This window comes from Herpailurus yagouaroundi, unplaced genomic scaffold, assembly GCF_014898765.1.
Source record: "Herpailurus yagouaroundi ecotype Mexico unplaced genomic scaffold, PumYag 139, whole genome shotgun sequence".
In the NCBI taxonomy this organism is placed as follows: domain Eukaryota; kingdom Metazoa; phylum Chordata; class Mammalia; order Carnivora; family Felidae; genus Herpailurus; species Herpailurus yagouaroundi.
Window position 1 is genome coordinate 34,928,817 of NW_024412394.1, and position 19,911 is coordinate 34,948,727.

At 38.5% G+C, this 19,911-nt stretch overlaps 1 protein-coding gene across 2 annotated transcripts; it reads left to right on the plus strand.

Annotated features, from left to right (window-relative positions):
• The first annotated feature begins 212 nt into the window (after nucleotides 1-212).
• Nucleotides 213-17,553, plus strand: DDX43 (DEAD-box helicase 43). 2 transcript variants are annotated; one of them, XM_040473952.1, is made up of 17 exons: nucleotides 213-462; nucleotides 2,178-2,233; nucleotides 4,173-4,299; nucleotides 5,356-5,487; nucleotides 6,973-7,054; nucleotides 7,919-8,075; nucleotides 8,290-8,408; nucleotides 8,862-8,972; nucleotides 9,341-9,482; nucleotides 10,412-10,512; nucleotides 11,853-11,940; nucleotides 12,939-13,066; nucleotides 13,297-13,406; nucleotides 14,183-14,321; nucleotides 14,968-15,055; nucleotides 15,714-15,866; nucleotides 17,402-17,553. In XM_040473952.1, exons 1-16 carry the CDS (start codon nucleotides 213-215, stop codon nucleotides 15,825-15,827), a joined length of 1,944 nt encoding a protein of 647 aa, XP_040329886.1. In that variant the 3' UTR covers nucleotides 15,828-15,866; nucleotides 17,402-17,553. The 2 variants fall into 2 exon arrangements, with proteins under 2 accessions (XP_040329886.1, XP_040329887.1); XM_040473953.1 differs by lacking the exon at nucleotides 5,356-5,487 and having other exon boundaries at nucleotides 325-462.
• The last annotated feature ends 2,358 nt before the right edge of the window (nucleotides 17,554-19,911 follow it).

Here is a 19,911-nt window from a genome sequence, read left to right on the forward strand (position 1 = left end):
ATGATAGAAAAAGTGGATTGGTCAAACAGTGAGGACCACGCCCACAACATCTTGTCCACCAATGGGTGCGTGGCCAGGGCGTGGCGAGCCTTGAGCGGGCTCCTTAAGTAGCGGCTGCGTGGATACCTTATTTAAGACTACGACAGCACGGGGGTGTGGTGCAGATCCCTACTGGAGCGACGTCGGGCGTGCCGGATCTTCTTCAAGGAACCATGTCGAGGCAAGAAGCAGACGCCAACGCCTCCTCGTGGGTCGTTGCGACCCGACGAGGCTCGGCAGTGTCCCGGGCTCCAGAAAGGAGGCCGACGGAGGATTCAAATCGAAGAGGTCAGGGGGTACCTAAGGGCGGCAGAGGTGGCGGCTGGAGGAATTCCTCTGGTCTCCCGCAGCCTGTGGCGCCTGGTGCCCGCGAACCGCCGCTCTGCTTTGGATTGAAGAACATGTGGGTCGGCGCTGTGATCGGTAAGTGTAACAAGGTTGGATAGGCGGGGTGGGGCCAGGTCCTCCCCACCCACTCTCTTCGCCTCCATTCAGCAGCCATGTAATGAAATCAAGGCCTTTAACTGTGATATTTCTAATACCATCTGATGCTAGAATGATGTCACTTTAGATACTTTGTGGAGTTGATATTTTGGGAAACCAAACTCTTAGATTTATCAAATCTTTGGAGTGAAAGGTCAGGCCTTTTCACGACTTAACCCAAAATGAACAAGTCCAAGTCCAATCTGTTTCTTTGAGCACCATTTAGAGCCATTAAAGAAGGTGTAGGATATTAGGGTTGTTCAGAACAGTAGCAATATCTTGCACTGTTTCTTTTACTTGGGTATTTACCTCCTGAAAAACAGGATCTTTTTTTCTTAGTACACCTGAGTCTTAGAAATTCATTTTTGAAAGACACTTAGAAACTATAGAAATGGAGATTTGTCCCATTTGTGGCCATTAAGACAGGATAAATTTGAGCACTTTGCCTGTTAGGTATGAGAGCTAATATTTTGTTTTACCCTTTTCTAAACCTGTTTTGAAAAACGACAGCATTTTGCAGGCTGCTGTTAAATAGAGTTGATTGATAGACCAGGTATAGATTTGGTTCCTCAAGAAGGCTCAGGCTCAAAGATCTGAAGAGTGATGCTCCATAAATGAAAGCCCCTAGATTTGCAATAAATCACACACTGAACACTTACTGAGCACCTGTGATAGTGCAGGCTCTGCTAGAGACCACCCACTTAATGTTGGTTCTGGAGCCACTTTTTTTTTCTTGTAAAAAAAACACACATGTATTTAAGCTTAAATTTAAGTGCAATACAGTACTGTTAGCTATAAAAGCAATGTTGTGTGACAGATCTCTGGAATGTTTTCATCTTGGATGACAACTGCCCACTGAACAACTCACCATTTTCCCCTTTTCCCATCGCTGGCAAATACCATCATCTTTGTTTCTATGTCTGATTGATTACATTAGATATCTCAAAGTCATGCTCTATTTTTTGTGATTGGCTTATCTCATTTAGCATAATGTCCTCAAGCTTCAATCATGCTGTCAAAAAAGGAATACTTTAAGGCTGAAAGCTTTTTTAGCATGTTTATAACATGTTTTTCAATTTTTAAATATTAAAATTTTTTTTAGTGTTTATTTACTTTTGAGAGACAGCATGATCTGGGGAGGAGCAGAGAGCAAGGAAGACAGAATCTGAAGCAGGCTGGGGACTCCCAGTCATCAGCACAGCCCAGTGTGGGCTCAAACCACATACCTTAAGATCAGGACCTGAGCCGAAGTTGGATACTCAACTGACTGAGCCACCCAGGCGCCCCTATACCAAATTTTTTTTCATTCAGTGGTCTGTTGATAGCCATTTAGGTTGTTTCCACTTCATAACTATTGTGAATAATACAATACTGCTGTAATGAACAGGATAGATATCTTTGAAACAGTTTTGTTTCCTTTGGATATACAGCCACAAGAGGAATTGGCTGGATCATAGGGTAGTTCTGTTTTTAGTTTTTGACTAACCTGTCCCTGTACCAATTTACATTCCCACCAACAGGGCACACAAGCTTCCCTTTTCTCCACATCCTCATTAACACTTGTCTCCTGTATTTTTGATACTCATTCTCATAGGTGTGAGGTGATATCCAGTTGTGGCTTTGATTAAATCTCTTAAATATTTTATTAAAAACAGGTCGTGGTGGGTCAAAAATAAAAGACATACAAAGTACAACAAACACAAAAATACAGGTAAGTGGTCTGTATTAAATCCTCAAAGAACATAGTTCATTTGTAACTATAATTTCTCATTAGTTATTAACATACTATTGGTTATTTAAATGAATTGGCAAAACTCTTCAGGCTGCCATTCTTTTTCAGGAATGGTCCCACATTGTGGTCCATTTCCAGGTCTAGGTTTTGTGACTCCTGGAGGTAAAAATCTTTAGCGATAATCTCAACTGACAATGAGATCTTGAATATTCATCATGTGCTTTTTGGACCCCATCCCTCAAACCCTGACCTGCGCCTGTGTTCCCAGTCTCAGCAGCTATATCATTCACCCAGTTCCCAAGCCAGAAATCTCAGATTACTTCCCTGTACTTATCCTGCAACCAGTCCGTCACTGCGTTCCTTTATATTTCCTGTATTTCTCAAGGGGAATCACATTTGGGGCATTCTCCCCTAATCTTCCATCCCACTTCTAGTCTTATCCCCCTCTCACTAGGCTCTACTGTGACCAGGGCAATATTTCTAAAATACAAATTGTTTTCATAATTTGTTTTCTTTCCTGCATAAAAATTTTTCCTAATATCTCAGGCTCTTAAGAAGTCCAGACTCCTTAGCATGGTCCACTTGATCTGTCTCCTTTAACCTCTAGCCTCCTTTGCCTTCACTCCCTCCACTGAACTCCTTGAGTACTTACAGCTGGGCTCCTGACACTCTCCTATCTTAGCTGATATAACTCCTGCTCATCAGGGAGGCCTAAGACCTCCTGCATCCCCATTCTTTCCATCCTCTCCGTGTTCATTTCAGCCTCATTTCAAGAACTTATACAGGGGGCCTGGGTGGCTCAGTAGGTTAACCATCTGACTTTTGCTTTTTAAGCTTTATTCATTTTTCAGAAGCAGACACTGTGAGTGGGGAAGGGGAAGAGAGAGAATCCAAAGCAGGCTCCCAGCTCTGAGCTGTTAGCACAGTGCCAACACGGGCCTTGAACTCACTAACCACAAGATCATGACCTGAGCTGAAGTTGGACACTGAGCCACCCAGGGGCCCCTAACCATCTGACTCTTGGTTTTCACTCTGATCTTGATCTCAGTTTGTGGGATTGACCCCTGCATCCAGCTCTGTACTGACATGAGGAGCCTGTTCTTTATCTCCCTCTCTCTGCCTCTCCCCTCCACACATGCCCTCTCTCAAAAATAAACATAAAAAGAACAGAGTTGTCTGTAAATAGTGGAAATTGTTTGTTAAGCTTTTTTGAAATCACCAGCCTAAGATAGCATTTGGTATAGCAGTTTCCAGATATTGAATCAATGAGGTTATCTGGGATTATGCATAGTTAAGGATGTGACTTCAAGAGTCTTCAAATGTCATGTCAGCCTTGTAGTAAGGTTGCTTTCCCTCAAGTTAAAATTTTACATAAATAACCTGACCATTCAATCTGCTATTAATATAGCACATAGGTTAATCTGCCACATTCCTACAGTTCTGTATGATTTGCCAAATTACAATTTCATAGTTAAAAAGAGGTCAGATTAACAGTTCAATCTTCTAACACTAGTTGCTAAATGTATTCCATAACTGTCACTGTAGGTTTTTTTTAAGTTTATTTTGAGACAATTTCAAGCATGCTCTTGCTGTCAAGAGCAGAGCTCAATGAGGGGCTTGATGAACCATGAGATCATGAGCTGAAATCAAGAGTCTGACCTTAACTGACAGAGCCACACAGATGCCCCTGACATGGTAGTTTTTAAATTTAGATTGTCCTGTTCCTTTTCCTCCAACCAGGAGATAGATCTCAGGATGGATTTGTAGAATGAAGAATCCCCTCCAATTAGAACTTAAAGACACTGATAGCAATACTAGATTTACTTAAAATTTTTATGCTATTTGAAGTTGAGTGATTTTTTTGGAGGGGGGCATGGTAAAAGGACTTCAGTCTCACCTATTTTTCTCCTGCTTCTAGATAATAAAAGGTTATCCTGATGCACAGGTCAGGATATTCGGTAGCAAGGGTATGAAGGCCAAGGCCAAAACAGCGATAGATAATGTTGTTAAACAACAAGAAAGTTACAGTTTAAAGCCTAGAATTGGTAAGTAATTTTTGTATAGCACAGCCTTGTTAAAATTTTAAAAATTGCTTTGTTTAAAAATTGCTTAGTTGATGCTTTTCCTGATAACATCTTCAGATTGCTGTCATTAAATCTTATCTGTTATGGATTTTTTCCTTTGAAATGCCAGAATACTCATTTTCTTACATTAAAACACTTAATCTCTATGGTGAGTGAAGCCTTGCAGTTTTACTTTTAGCCACAGGTAAGTGAGAAAAAATAACCTTTTAATGCATTCACTATTAATGGTAGAAGGATTAGTCATGACCTTCTGATTCTATCTCTTCCCTAGAATGTGACCAACTTTGAAAACTACCTAGTTTGGCATTTAAAAAAATCTCAGGGTCACCTGGCTGACTCAGTTGGTAGAGCATGTGACTCTTGATCTTGCGGTTATGAGTTTAAGCCCCCTGTTAGGTATAGTTTACTTAAAAAAATCTCAGATCTTGGACTAGAGGAAAAGCCATTATTGAGCCATTTCCGGAAATACGAAAGTAACAAAGAAACGGCATCTTAAAGTTGATGGCAGCATTGCCTCAGTGTTTCTTAGGAAGGAAGCTCTGGGAGGCCTTTAAGATTCTTTATCTGTTAACCTGGGGTGACCTCTGCCTCACAGGATTGTTGTAAAGATTAATATGGGATTTATTAGCAAACACCAGGCTTTCAAACTAATTTCCATTTCTTTAATAAATTTCCATTTCAGTAACTCTGGTAACTGAAAAACTATACAAATTGTCATAGCATCATAGTACTAAAACCTACTCTTTATATTTTAAGCATTATTTTCTGGTATGTATGTATGTACGTATGTATTTTGAGAGAGTGTGCATGAGCCAGGTAAGGGCAGAGAGAATTCCAAGCTGATAGCACAGAGCCTGAGGTGGAGCTTGAATTCACCAACAGTGAGATCATGATCTAAGCAGACTGAGCCACCCAGGTGCCCCGATTGTCTGGTTTTTAAACACAAAACAGTAAAGTGGGGTAATTTATACCATTAGGATTTGTTTTGAACTAATTTGGTAAAAAATATTTTAACAGATATTGTTGCATTCCAACCTTCTGTTGGAAGAGATTTAAGGACAGAGGGTAATAGTACAGAGAATCAGCCATTGATTGATTGGGATCAAATTCGAGAAGATGCTTTGAAATGGAAAAAGAAAAAGTGGGAAGGTTAGTGCTGTATCCTAACATGTACATTTAGTGTTGGTGTACTTTTGGTGTTTTTTTTTGGTTTATTTTTTTGGGTTTTTTTTTGGGGGGGGGTGGGTTTTACTTGAGGTTTTTATCCTCTAAGATGTGTCTTATTTCTAGTAATGAAATCAATATGAAAAATGTTAATAAAACATTAAATGCTGCAGTTAGTCCCTGTGGCAAGACTTGTTTCTATGTTTTCTATGCTGTTATCAGTGTTATAATTGGGAAATTAAAATATTAAACTTATGGGGAGTCTGTGTGGATCAGTCAGTTAAGCATCCAGCTTTGGCTCAGGTCATGATCTCACAGCTCATTGGTTCAAGCCCCACATCTGGCTCTGCATGGACAGCTCAGCCTGGAGCCTGTTTCAGGTTTTGTGCCTTCCTGTCTGCCCCTCCTCCATTTGAGTTCTCTTCCAAAAAAAGTAAACTTAAAAACATTACACTTTTTTGTCTTATTGGAGGTAATTCATGGCAAGAGTTTAATAAAATATAGAAAATCAGGCCCAAGGGGAAAATGAAGACAATGAACATGCCAACCATAAGTGGTTAACATTGTTGGATGTGGTTGAGAAATTGATTCTGGAGTGTCCTTGCTGACAAGGGCAAAATAAGGGAAAAACATTAATAAGAAAGAAAAACAGTTTTTGAGAAGAGATGAGGGTTTTTTTTCATTTGCATTAATCTTAAGTGAGATTCTCACTTGGAATTATGGAGTGTAATGTTTCACATCCACTAAACTTCAGTCTAAATTCAGGTGCTAATTTTGGCTACCACAAGGCAGCAATACAATGTCATTTAAAATTTGCAATGGGCTCAGCACTGAGTGTGGAGCCTGCTTAACATTCTCCCCCCTTTCCCACTCTCCCCCTCTCAAACTCTCTAAAATAAAGTTAAATTAAAAAGCAAAAAGCTAATGCATTAATAGTGACAAATATAACAATGACCATTTAAGTGTTCAGTTCATCTGCATGTTAAGTTACCAGTGCCGCCCTGAACAGTATGTGGTAGGGAGATCAAGGATAGGGGGTCCAGAAAAGATTTAAGTTTGGAGGAAGTATGCTAGCCATATAAAAGAAAGGAGACAAAATAGCCTCAAAGTAGAATAAATATTCTATACCTAAACAGAAATAAAATAGATCTTCAAAGACAGGGTAAAATCAGTCTACTGTGTTTGAGAAGAAGATTTACCAATTGGGATGATTGTCTTATGTATGTAAAGTATTCTTTCTCTTACTAAACTTAATTATCAGGGCTCCCTTTCTCAGATGAAAAATGTAATTGAAAGAAACCAAAACAGGAGATCTCTTAGAGACTAGCATAAGTCTGACTGGCAAAGAACTGTCTAAACCTGTAAGGTGAATTTAATAGATAGATTAGTTTAACTTCTGTTATTGAATAAATTTCAATGAAATGTAAATCCTGACTTATCAAAAAGTTTTAATTTTCATCTTTGTTTCAGACTTACCTGCAATTAAGAAAAATTTTTACAAGGAGTCAGAAGCAACAAGTTCAATGTCACAAGAGCAAGTAGAAAGTTGGAGGTGAGTAGTTTTGTTTAAGTATTTGTATTGTTATATTATTAAATTAATTCATCAGGCAAACATTTAAAATTACTGCAATCGAAGACTACATTTCTGGTATTCACATGAACTTGGTTACATCCTACATGAAATATTTTAGAACATTGCTATCCAAGAAACCTTTCTGCAAAGATGGAAAAAGGATAGTATTTGTCCAATAGAGGAGTCACTATTGATAGCTTTGAACTTTGAAAATGTGGCTAGTGTAATTGAAGAGCTGAGTTTTTAACTCAGGAAGACTACTGTGGTTAGTGCAGTGCCTGCTGTGTTGGACAGCAGTTTTAGAGAATTATTTCTACTTCTGTTAAATCATAAGTTGATATGAATATCAGCATCTCTTCTTCAGTGCTTATTATCTGGAATTAAGGGTCCTAACAGCAATGTGTTTTCTACCAGTCCATTATAAAACTAAGATAATATGGAAGAGCAGAACAGTTATTCTAGGATTGGAATAGGGCTCAGACTTTGGACAAGTGATCACTTGTCAAATGAGAAATTTCCATTTGATAGGATTGTTGACAGTAAATGTATGTGGAACATTTGTAGAACCTTGTGTTTGCCAAGTCTGATAGAAATCATGAAGCATGTGATTTTCAGGCTCTATTCTTTAGCTTTCGATGAAATTTCACTGGCCCATTCATACAATGTATCTTTTTTCTTTTCTGTTAACTATTCTGATAAGAAAAAGATGGGCTCACTTCTATTGTATTTTTCTGTAGTTTGACAGTTGCAGTTGAATTTCTAGATATGATGAACTAATGCTGGGAAACATTTCTTACTTGGGGAATAAAGTGACCAAAGCCCCTAATACTTTTTTCCTTAAAGGAAAGAAAATTATAATATAATGTGTGATGACTTGAAAAATGGTCAGAAGCGTCAGATACCAAATCCTACCTGTACTTTTGAGGACGCCTTTAAACATTACCCTGAGGTTATGGAAAACATTAAAAAGGCAGGTTTCAGGAAGCCGACACCAATTCAGGTATGGTTTCTTTAATTCCAATGTTTTACTGACAGTTTTTTCCCCCCAAACAATGTCTGATTATTAGAAGTTAAATCACCAGGGAGTAACTATCCCTTGTGAGCATCCCCTGTACCAGCAGGGCCTAGCATGAAACAAAATGTTGAAAGAAGTTTGTGGCAGGGAGAGGAGGGGCATTTGACTGAAAGATTCACTTTTAATATTTCTGTTTTAGTCACAGACATGGCCAATAGTCCTACAAGGAATAGACCTTATAGGAGTATCCCAAACTGGAACAGGGAAGACATTGTCCTACCTAATGCCTGGATTCATCCATCTCGATTTACAGCCTGTGTAAGAATTTCTACAGCTGGGTTCTCTTCATAGGGGCTTAATAGATGTGGATATCAAAGATGCAATTAAAGTTTCTTTCATCTGTTGCATTGGCCAAAAAGTATGCCTAGCCTCAGGGAAATGAACTTATACTGGCTTGGTCAGAGTATAAGCTGACAAAGGATTTTTAGGAACTGATAGGTAGTCTTAATAGTGAAATATTGGAAATGTTTAAATTATTACGTCCAATACAGTTGTGTGGGAATGTTTGACACAGGGAAAGCGTTGGCCATGTTAAATGAAAAGGCTGGTATCTGGGCCCTTGGTGTTTTGTTGTGCCATTTTTCTGTACTCCACGTTTTGTGGTGAATGTATGTGACTTCTGACATTGATTCCTACAAATTGTGAAAGTGGTGAATGAATGTACTATACGTACCTGAGACAGGTACTTTAATAATTGTTTTCTCTCCAAAGAATTAGAGAAAAAAGGAACGGACCTGGAATGTTAGTCCTTATACCCACTAGGGAATTAGCTCTTCAAGTACAAGCGGAATGTTCTAAGTATTCATATAAAGGCCTTAAAAGGTACGTTGTCATTTCATTGTCCGTTCTTCTAAGGGCATTTTAATAATTCATAGCTTTATACATTGTCCCCATTTTTTACACATTTAGAGAATGTGATTGGCTCAGCATGGGTCAGGCATTACCCCACTGTAAATCAAAGGTAGCCAGGTCAGTGACATCAAGTAACAGTGATGCAAATATGGCTCTTTAGAACACATCACTGAGGGTTGATGGGTGTGGATAGTTCTTAGAAAGGGACAAATACTACCCAAAGGGTATCTGATACTTTCTGATTTACATACCTTTTTTTGTACCCAAAATGCTTTGGTTGGGATTTTGCGTTGTAATGGGACATTCCTTGCCTGAACATGTACCTCTTTTTTTTTAAGTGTTTGTATATATGGTGGAGGAGATAGAAATGGTCAGATACAAGAACTGAAAAAAGGAGTAGATATTATTATTGCAACTCCTGGAAGACTGAATGATCTACAAATGAATAACTTTGTCGACCTCAGAAGCATAACTTACTTGGTAATCATGGAGTGAGGGTTTGGGATACTAGGAGGAAGGATAGAATTCTTATTAAAACAGTCTTAGAATACTATCCATGTTGTAATAGTTTTATTTTTTTAAGTTTGAGAACCAGAGAACACGAGTGGGGGAGGGGCAGAGAATGCCAAGCAGGCTCTGCTGCTGGCATAGAGCCCACACAGAGCCCGATGCAGGGCTTGAAGCCCCAAGATCATGATTTGAGCCAAAACCAAAGGTCTATGCTTTGCATTCTATTTCAATTTTTATAAATATTAGAAAATGTAGATAAGTAAAAAAAAAAATTAAAATCCATGTAGATATTTTAGACATTAACATTTTTTTTAATAATTTTTTTTAATGTTTATTCATTTTTGAGAGACAGAGACAGAGCATGAGCAGGGAAGGGGCAGAGAGAGAGGGAGACGCAGAATCCGAAGCAGGCTCCAGGCTCTGAGCTGTCAGCACAGAGCCCGACGCGGGGCTTGAACTCACAAACTGAGATCATGACCTGAGCCGAAGTCGGGCATTCAACCGACTGAGCCACCCAGGCGCCCCGACATTAACATTTTTTTCATTAGATCTAGAAACTGTAAGCCAGCTTAAATCAATCTGTGTTACAACTAGATCCGCCCTTATTTGTTCTGAAGAAATTAAAATAGTGGCTTAAGGGGTACCTGGGTGGCTCAGTCAGTTAAGCATTAGACTCTTCTGGAATTTGGCTAAGGTCATGATCTCACCTCACCAGGTGTGAGGGAGCCTGGTTGGGACTCTCCCCAACTCCTGCTATCTTTCTCAAAAGGTATTCTTCTAAAATAAATAAAATACTGGCTTAAGTAATAGGGGAAATGAGAGAATTACCTTATTATAGTATGTTAACAGCATATCAGTTACCTCCCATATCTAATGTAGCCACGATCATTTTAATGCAGGTATTAGATGAAGCTGACAAGATGCTAGACATGGGATTTGAACCCCAGATAATGAAGATTTTATTAGATGTGCGCCCTGACAGGCAGACAATTATGACAAGGTAGGTAATATGCCTGATTGCTAGTCTACAAAATAGAAATCACTGGACTAGACTCCATTTTTAATTCCCCTACAGGATGTTAGAGTATTGAAGGTATCTTGAGATGCTTCGGTGAAAGACATTATGTCATCACTTAGTACAGCAATTCAGTGTAGCAGTATAATAATGATTTGGATTTCCTAAGTTATAAGGTAGACATTTCTGTGAAAACACACAGGGAACTCATGGAGGGGAGATTGTTTCAGAAGTGGGGGCCTCACATTTGAAAACATGCACCTGTTCTTAGAGACAAACCTTTGATACTAAATAGTTTTTTGCCCATGATAAAACTGAGAAACAATGTTATTTAAATGAGCCTGGGTGGCTCAGTTTAGCATCCAACTTTGGCTCAGGTCATAATCTTCCGGTTTGAGTTCGAGCCCTCAGTCAGGCTCTGCCAATAGCTCAGAACCTGGAGCCTGATTCAGATTCTGTCTTCCTCTCTGTTCCCCACTCACACTGTCTCTCTCAAATAAAATAAAAACATTAAATAAAAATAAATGCAGAGTGATCTATACACTTTTCTCTGTGGCTTATAACCTTTGTGCCATTAACATTAAAAAGAATAGTGTAGGGGCGCCTGGGTGGCGCAGTCGGTTAAGCGTCCGACTTCAGCCAGGTCACGATCTCGCGGTCTGGGAGTTCGAGCCCCGCGTCGGGCTCTGGGCTGATGGCTCGGAGCCTGGAGCCTGTTTCCGATTCTGTGTCTCCCTCTCTCTCTGCCCCTCCCCCGTTCATGCTCTGTCTCTCTCTGTCCCAAAAATAAAATAAATAAACGTTGAAAAAAAAAAAATTAAAAAAAAAATAGTGTATAATTGGAAGTATGTCCTCATTTGTTACTAATAGTTCCATTGTTATAACTACAGTGAAAGTACAAAAGGTAAGATTACTTTGTATGGATGAAGAAACATTTGAATTTACATGTCCTTTCAGTACGCTTAAAATGCTTTTATTTTGCATAAGCACTTGGTTTTTTGACTGACAGTGTATGCTGACAATACTGTTTTATAAAGGCCAGGGGAAAACTAATCTAAATCTCGAATTCATTTTTGATTAGAATTTAAGGCATAGATCTCCTTCACCTTGGTTAATAAACTTTTTAATTCAGCTTATTTAAAGGTATCGTCTAGTAGCCTCACTCTAGTCCAGCAATTCTTTGTGAAGTACACATTCTGTAAAAGTCCTCCTTATTTAAAAGTACTAAATTTGTCTTCTATGGGTAATCTGATTCATAGCATTCTTAGGGAAATGGTAATTTTTTATGATAAAATTTTAATGTTTGTATCATGCTTTATTTCCAGTGCAACGTGGCCGTATGCTGTCCGTCGACTTGCACAGTCTTATTTAAAAGAGCCCATGATTGTATATGTTGGTACTTTGGACCTAATTGTAAGCTTGTTTTTTTATTACTATTACCAAAAATATTTCTTATGAGAATTGTAATTACTTTGTTTTGACATGACAACTCTGTCCACTCCCTAGTTATAGAGAAAATCTTAGATACGTATGATTCATTGATAAAAACTTCAGTATACATCCAAGACTAATTTTAACAATTATGGTAGTTATTTCACATCTAAAATTTTAATAATCCCTCAATACCCTCCTATCCAGTCCTTTTTCCTATTTTCCTGATACCTCATTTTTATTTAATCCTGTTAATCAGGTTCTGAACAAGGTCAACAAGTGCATGTGTGTAAGTCTGATGTTTTGGTGAAATTACGATGGATCAGTGGGTTCAGATATCAGTAATTTTACAATCTATAAAGATCTCCATTATGTATCTCCTCCTTTGAAAGTTCCCTGGCCTTCCACTTAATCGAAATTGAATGTTCAATTAATCATTATTGAAAAATTGATCTTTTAATCACAAGTAATAGTGATAGGTCATTGCCTAGGCTCATTTCATTAGATTGCATGAAAAGTTTGGCTAGATATGGCATTCCTTTCATTAAATGCTATTAAAACCCATTTTATCTCTGGGTTAAATTGTATCAATGATATTTTAAAATTTTGCATTAAAGTGTCAGAATACACACTGAATGGAAACTCTTGTCCCAGGCTGATCCTCCTCCTTCATTATAAGAACTGTACCCAAATTCATGGCAGTTTGGCCTCACTCTGGTCATCTTTCCCAACAATGGTAACCAATTACTTTCAACTAACTTGCCAAGTACTCAAGTTTCCAACTCAGCTTGGGTGAATAAGTAAGAAGCAAGAGGCTGAATGATAAATCTTTGAGTAGAAACAGGTCCTTTTGAGATGATCTGCCTTTTTCCCCTTGGCAGTTTATTAAAACTTAACCAGTGATAGCGATAGATACATTTTGAGCCCGTGTGTATTGTTTGCCTATCAATTTTGATGTACTGATCTTTTGACTCCTTTAGGCAGTAAGTACGGTGAAACAAAACATACTTGTCACCACAGAAGAAGAGAAGCGATCTCATATCCAAACTTTTCTAGAAAACATGTCTCCCAAAGACAAAGTCATCGTGTTTGTTAGTAGAAAAGCTGTGTGAGTATTTTTTCTTTTACATCATTAAATCATCAAACTGATGTGTTTAGCATTAGCTCTATTTGTATATTAATTTCAAACAGTGTATATATATCTTTCAGTATGTTTCAGTCTTCTGCTAATAGAAGTAAATAGAATGGAATAGTCCTTGCTAATAGAAGTAAAACTAATAAATTGATAGTGGTATTAGAATAAGCACTTAAGATCACTGACTTCATCTTTTGCTTCAGTGCCGATCACTTATCAAGTGACCTGATCCTGCAACATATATCAGTGGAGTCCCTTCACGGCAACAGAGAACAGAAAGACCGAGAGAAAGCATTAGAAAACTTTAAAACAGGTATATTAAAAAAAAAAAAAACAACAGGTACATTACACAATTAGTATTTGATCCAGTTTAAGTGTATAATGCCTGCACCTGGCTGAGTGACAGCACCTTTTCATGGAACCCATTTCTAAGATCTGTCCTCAGTTTGCAGATCCCAAAACTACTTGCTAGAGCTCTGAATATTCAGATTTTCACAGGCGTCTGGGTGGATCAGTCAGTTCAGCATCTGACTCTTGATTTCAGCTCAGGTCTTTATCCCACTGTCATGGAATCAAGCCCCACGTTAGGCTCAGTGCTGAGCGTGGGTTCAGATTCTTTCTCCCTCTGACCCTCTCCCCTGCTTGGGTGCACACTCTCAAATTAAGAATACGTTTTAGTCATATATTAAATATATTTAGCTATCCAAACTCCCAAGAACTACTATTTAAACCTGCATATCAAGGTAATTTGCAATGTGGGGTACTGCCATTAATTTACCTGAAAGTTGTATATCTTTGACATGGTTCAGGTGATGCAGGGACTATCTGCTGAACCATGATGTATATTGTATTATAACTTGCCAGCAGTTTAAAAGAAATATAAATATATATAAATATTATGTTATATTATATTGTATTATATATAAATATATATACAAATATCCCTTTCTAATTTTCACTGTCATAAGTATTTTAATATTAAAAGTAACAATGGTTCACCCAATTAGATATTAGGGGAGAATATACTTTTCTGATATGTCTTGGGTTGGTTTATGCCAGAATGTATATTCTTTTGGTTTTATTCTTTAGGTAAAATAAGAATACTGATTGCCACAGACTTAGGATCTCGAGGTCTTGATGTCCACGACATCACACATGTTTATAATTACGATTTCCCCCGGAACATTGAAGAATATGTACATAGAGTAGGCCGCACAGGAAGGGCAGGGTAAGTAAGCACAGTCTACCTATGAAAGCAGCCAACCACCATTACTCCGTTCACAAATGATTCTTAGCTAGAAAAGTGTTTTTTGGTCTTGCCTGTAAATTGTCTGTGCCACTTGCTTTGCTACTTTATCCCTGTCCAATTGGCCTGTTCCAGATTCAACCAGATGCCTCTCTGATTAGTTGCAGCTGTTTCTTATTCTACTCTTTGCTTTATATCTACAGTGTCACACTGAGCTATCCACAGTGGATACTCTACTGTTCCTGTGTAAGAGGACTACTAGCAAATCCCTTGGGAATACGCAGTTGAAACAGTGGTGCCTGGGTGGCTCAGTCAGTTGAGCATCCAATGCTGGGTTTCAGCTCAGGTCATGATCCCAGGGTCACACTGAGCGTCAAGCCTGCCTGGGATTCTCTCTCCTCCTCTGCCTCTCCCCCACTTGCATGCACACTCTTTCTCTCTAAAATAAAAATAGAACAGCTCCAGATTATTGAGATTCCAAATTGCTGTTGGAGTGATGCTAACTTTTAATGAATAACGTATTTGGGCTTGTGAAAAAGTTGAGGTTTTGCTATTTTTATTGTTTTGCTAACTGAATCGTGAGTACAGATTATAAAATTGAATTACACGCACTGCTCCCCTTTTATAGGAAAACTGGAATGTCTATTACCCTCATCACTAGAAATGACTGGAGGATCGCTGGTGAGTTAATTGACATTCTGGAAAGAACACATCAGGTGAGAATAAACAACTCAGAACTCTACCTTGTATCACTTTTCTAATGTTCAAATAATTTCATTTATTCCAAGTACTGGGGCTTAGTGCTTGTCAGGGAAAAACATTAAACATGTTATGAGTGCTATAGCATGGCAAAGACAAGGAGCTATGGTATATAATTGGGGAACCTGATCTAATGGTAGTGAGCTTCAATGGAAATCATACTGAGGAAGAAGCCAATGGGGCGGAGTTTGGAAGAACTGTACAAGAAAGGGGTACATGTTCTAGCAGGCGAACATTCAGGCCCAGTGGTAAGAAAGAACATACAGAAAGTGGCACCAGTTACTGTAAAGGGCCATGCAAGCAGGGAGTGGTAGCATAGTCATGGAAGTTTTTAAAGATCAGTCTGGTTTTATATTCATTTATTTTTTGAAATAGTTTTTTAATTATTTCTGAGAGGGGAGGGGCAGAGAGAAGGGGACGGGATTGGGAGCAGGTTCTGTGCTGACAGCTCAAAGCCTGGAGTTTGCTTCAAATTCTGTCTCCCTCTCTCTACCCTTCCCCTACTTTGCTCTTTGTCTCTCAAATAAACAATAGAAAAAATTTTTAAAACTGCCAAGAAAAGCTTTCACTCTGCAAGAAAATCTCATTCCTAGTAATAAACATTTAATGTTTCAGAATGTCCCAGATGAACTTATGGCAATGGCCGAGAGATACAAGGCAAATAAATTGAGAAGAGAAATGGAAAAATTGGGGAAACCCCAAGGAAAACCTAAGAAATGTTATTACTAATGTCCTTGTTGAAAAGTGGTACCAGCCTACCTACAGGAGGTAAAATTTAACACTTTCAAATTTTGGATTTCCAACGGCCTGTTTTCCTTAACTACACTGTTACTATGTTTGTTGCAATCAGCACTATCTCTAAGAGTCATTAACACAAATTATTAGGGGTTATTTAACTTTTATATAAGTTCCAGTTAATATATCTCATTTAGAGTTGCAAGTATTAGAGAGTTGAAAATTTTAAGTTGTATAGAAATCTCATTAAGAGTAACTGAGTTGGCTGAGGTATAAATTGGTAGAAGCTCTGTGCAGTTTGATAATGTATCGATTACAAATACATAACCTTTTCAGCTATTAACTTTAGGAATGCATTCTATAAATATGTCTGCATATGTAAGTAAAGATTCATTATTGCAATATTTGTAGTAGGAAAAGACTAACCTAATTGTCCAGTAGGGGGCTATATGAATAAATTCCAGAGGATTTTTTTAACACTGACAGCCACCCAGTGCTCATCACAAGTGCCCTTCTTGATCCCCTTCTCCTATTTCACTTATCTCCCAGTCACCTCCCTCAGATAACTAGCAGTTTGTACTCTAGTTCAGAATCTGTTTCTTGGTTTGTCTCTTTTTCCTTTGCTTGTGTTTTCTTAAATTACACGAGTAAAATCATAGTATGTCTTTCTCTGACTTTTGCTTAGCATGATACCTCTTTTATTTGTGTGTGAACCATATCTGAAGGAATTAGTACTTATAGAGAACTCAAAACTGAATGAAAACCTGATTAAAAAATGGGCAAATGACTTCCATATACCTTTCTCCAAAGATACACAAATGGACAACAAACACTAAAAGATGCTCAGCCTCACTAATCACTGGGGAAATGCAAATAAAAACTAATGAGATTGTCTCACACACATTCAGATGGCTATTATAGAATATCTACTATCAAATAAACTGAGTTTTGGCAAGGAGGGGTAAAATTAGAACTTTTGTGCACTATTGGTGGGAATGTAAGGTGTGTATCCACTGCAGAATAAAGCAGTTCCTCAAAAAAATCAAATAACCCAGCAATTTCATTTCTGGGTTAATATCCAAGAGAATTAAAAGCAGGGTCCCTAAGAGGTTTGTCCACCCAAGTTCATAGCTTTCTTAATAGCCAAAAGATGGAGGCAACCCAGGCATAAACAGAGAAACTAATTGGTGTGTAAAGGGAAATTCTGACAGGATGGTACAACATGGGTGAACCTTGAGGATATTATGCTAAATGAAATAAGCCAGTCAAGGACAAATACTGTGTAATTCCACTGAACAACGTAGGTAGGTAGAGTAGTCAGCTTCTAGAGAAAGTAGAGTGGTTTTCAGGAGCCAAAGGGGGAAAATGGGAGGTGTTTAATGGGCATAGATTTTCAGTTTTGCAAGATAAAAAAGTTTAGAGAGTTGCTGTATAAAAATGAAGATACATAACACTAAACTATATTTAAAATGGTCACTGTGGCAGATTTCGTTACATGAATTTTATCACAGTTTAAAATTTAAAGGCTTGGGAATAGCAATTTATGTTTTCCTCTACTTATTTTTCAGATCTCGAGACTTTAGAGATACTATTTAGGATATGTGGAAATATTGCAAACATGCTGGCCGTATGAAGAGATGACTGATTCTAAAATAGTGTTTAAAAAGGTGGAATTCAATATTTTATACCTTCTTTAATAAAATCAAACATTTAAACTTGAGTTAATTTTCCAATTTTATTATCTTTATTTGAAAATAAAAGTACATTTTATCTCCTAAAATGTTGCTCTATTAATGTCAGTCTTTAAAGAGTTTAAAGCCTGTGCAGATGTCATGGCAGTGAAAAATATACTGTTGACAATTTTTTTCTATGATAAAAAGATAAGGTGATCTCTTACCCTGAATAGCCCTTTAATTTTGTTAAATAGAACTGTATTTGGGAGTGCTTGTCTAAATAATTATACTTCACCTACTTCTAAATGAAAGAGTAAAAGAGTTTCATGAGACTAGGATATGCAACAGTGCTTAAGTTTCAGCCTATAGGCTAAAATAAATCCTAGGAAAAATAAAATTTTGTTTCCATGAAAGATTCTTAGACTAATCTCATTCCCCAACTTCTCTTTATACTTTTGAATAGTTTTCTGTTCTGTACATGATAGTTATATTAACACTTTGTGTATAATTGGTCAGGGCTTTACCTCCTCTTACATTACTACATATTCATACAAAAGTAGTTTCTTGGGATGCCTGGGTGGCTCAGTTGGTTAAGCATCTGACTTCAGCCGAGGTCGTGATCTCACAGCTCCTGAGCCTGTGTTGGGCTCTGTGCTGACAGCTCAGCCTGGAGCCTACTTCAGGCCTCTCTCTGCCCCTCCCCTGCTTCTGCGTGTTCTCTCTCAAAAAATAAACATTAAAAATGTGCCATAGCGTATGAGAATAAGAACCAGATAAAACGTAGAAATAAAAAGTGTATAATTTCAAATTCAATGACCACAAGTGAAACCAGAAAACTAAAATGATATTGTTGGAGCCAGGTGGTAGACATATGATAATATATTACCCTTTCTACTTCTGTGTATATTTGAATATTTTCATAATAAAAGTAGTCAAAAAAAGTTTACCAGAGTTGACTCATTAGACTAAGTGAAACTGTAAGTTAGAATCTAGATTGCAGCACAGAAAGACAGTCGTTCCTCTTTCACGGCTGGCAGGAGATTTGGGAAGGAGTTGTATCTGGGGCCCAGAGCTTCACAGGGACCCTGAGGACTTCGATTAACTTTGGACACAGCACAGATGAGACTGACCAAGTCTCCTGACCTCAGCAGCCCCTCAAAGCCAAGGCAATACAGACCAATGGCCTGTGGTGGAGGTGGAGGCAGAGCCAAGAGTCTCCAGCTGGCTGGAGGATTGCCTTTATTAGACATTTCCAAGTTTCTGGCGTCCAGATCTTTCTTTCCTGGAGTTGGACTCAACATTCAGGGGGTATAGCACAGGAGTGGCAGTGGGAGTGCCTGGGATGCTACATGTCTTAAAGAGGTCCTCTCTAGCAGGCTTCTTGCTGGAGGGTTTGTTTTCCTCCAAGAAAAAAAGCAATCCTTGGGCTCGGCTCCTTCGAGTAATGTGGATGGATGGGATCACTACAGTATGGGTCATGATCTTCAAAATGATGGGTTTCCTGCACCTTGGTGTCTCAGTCGGTTAAGTGACTTCAGCTCAGGTCATGATCTCACGGTTCATGAGTTTCGGGCCCACATCAGGCACTCTGCTGTCAGCATAGAGTCTGCTTCAGATCTTCTGTCCTCTCTCTGCCCCTCCCCAGCTCATTTTCACTCTCAAACTTAAAACAAGAAATTATGATGGGGTTTTTGGACTGGAGCCACATGGCGTCCATTGGGTCAAATTTCAGGGAGGGTGTTCTGGAGATCAGGGCCTGATTTCTGGTGGGACCTCAGAGACTGAGTAGGTGACAGGGCCCTGGGCCCAGAATGCTGGGCAGTCCCTCCGGAGGATGTTTGCCTCTGACATAATTAGCTTTGGTCTTGATCACCACTGATGCTGGTGCCAACCGGGAAGGCTGATGGAGACCCTACATGGCTTAATTTTTATTTTTTTTTCAATATATGAAGTTTATTGTCAAATTGGTTTCCATACAACACCCAGTGCTCATCCCAAAAGGTGCCCTCCTCAATACCCATCACCCTCCCTCCCTCCCTCCCACCCCTCATCAACCCTCAGTTCTCAGTTTTTAAGAGTCTCTTATGCTTTGCCTCTCTTCCACTCTAAGCTCTTTTTTTTTTTTTTTCCTTCCCCTCCCCCATGGGTTTCTGTTAAGTTTCTCAGGATCCACATAAGAGTGAAACCATATGGTATCTGTCTTTCTCTGTATGGCTTATTTCACTTAGCATCACACTCTCCAGTTCCATCCATGTTGCTACAAAGGGCATGGCTTAATTTTTAAAAAGAAGTCCCCACACCTTCCCCCGTTTTTCCATTACCAAGATGTAACCACTTCATCTTTTAGCCGTTTTTTTTTTTTTTTAATTCTTTTTTTCAACGTTTATTTATTTTTGGGACAGAGA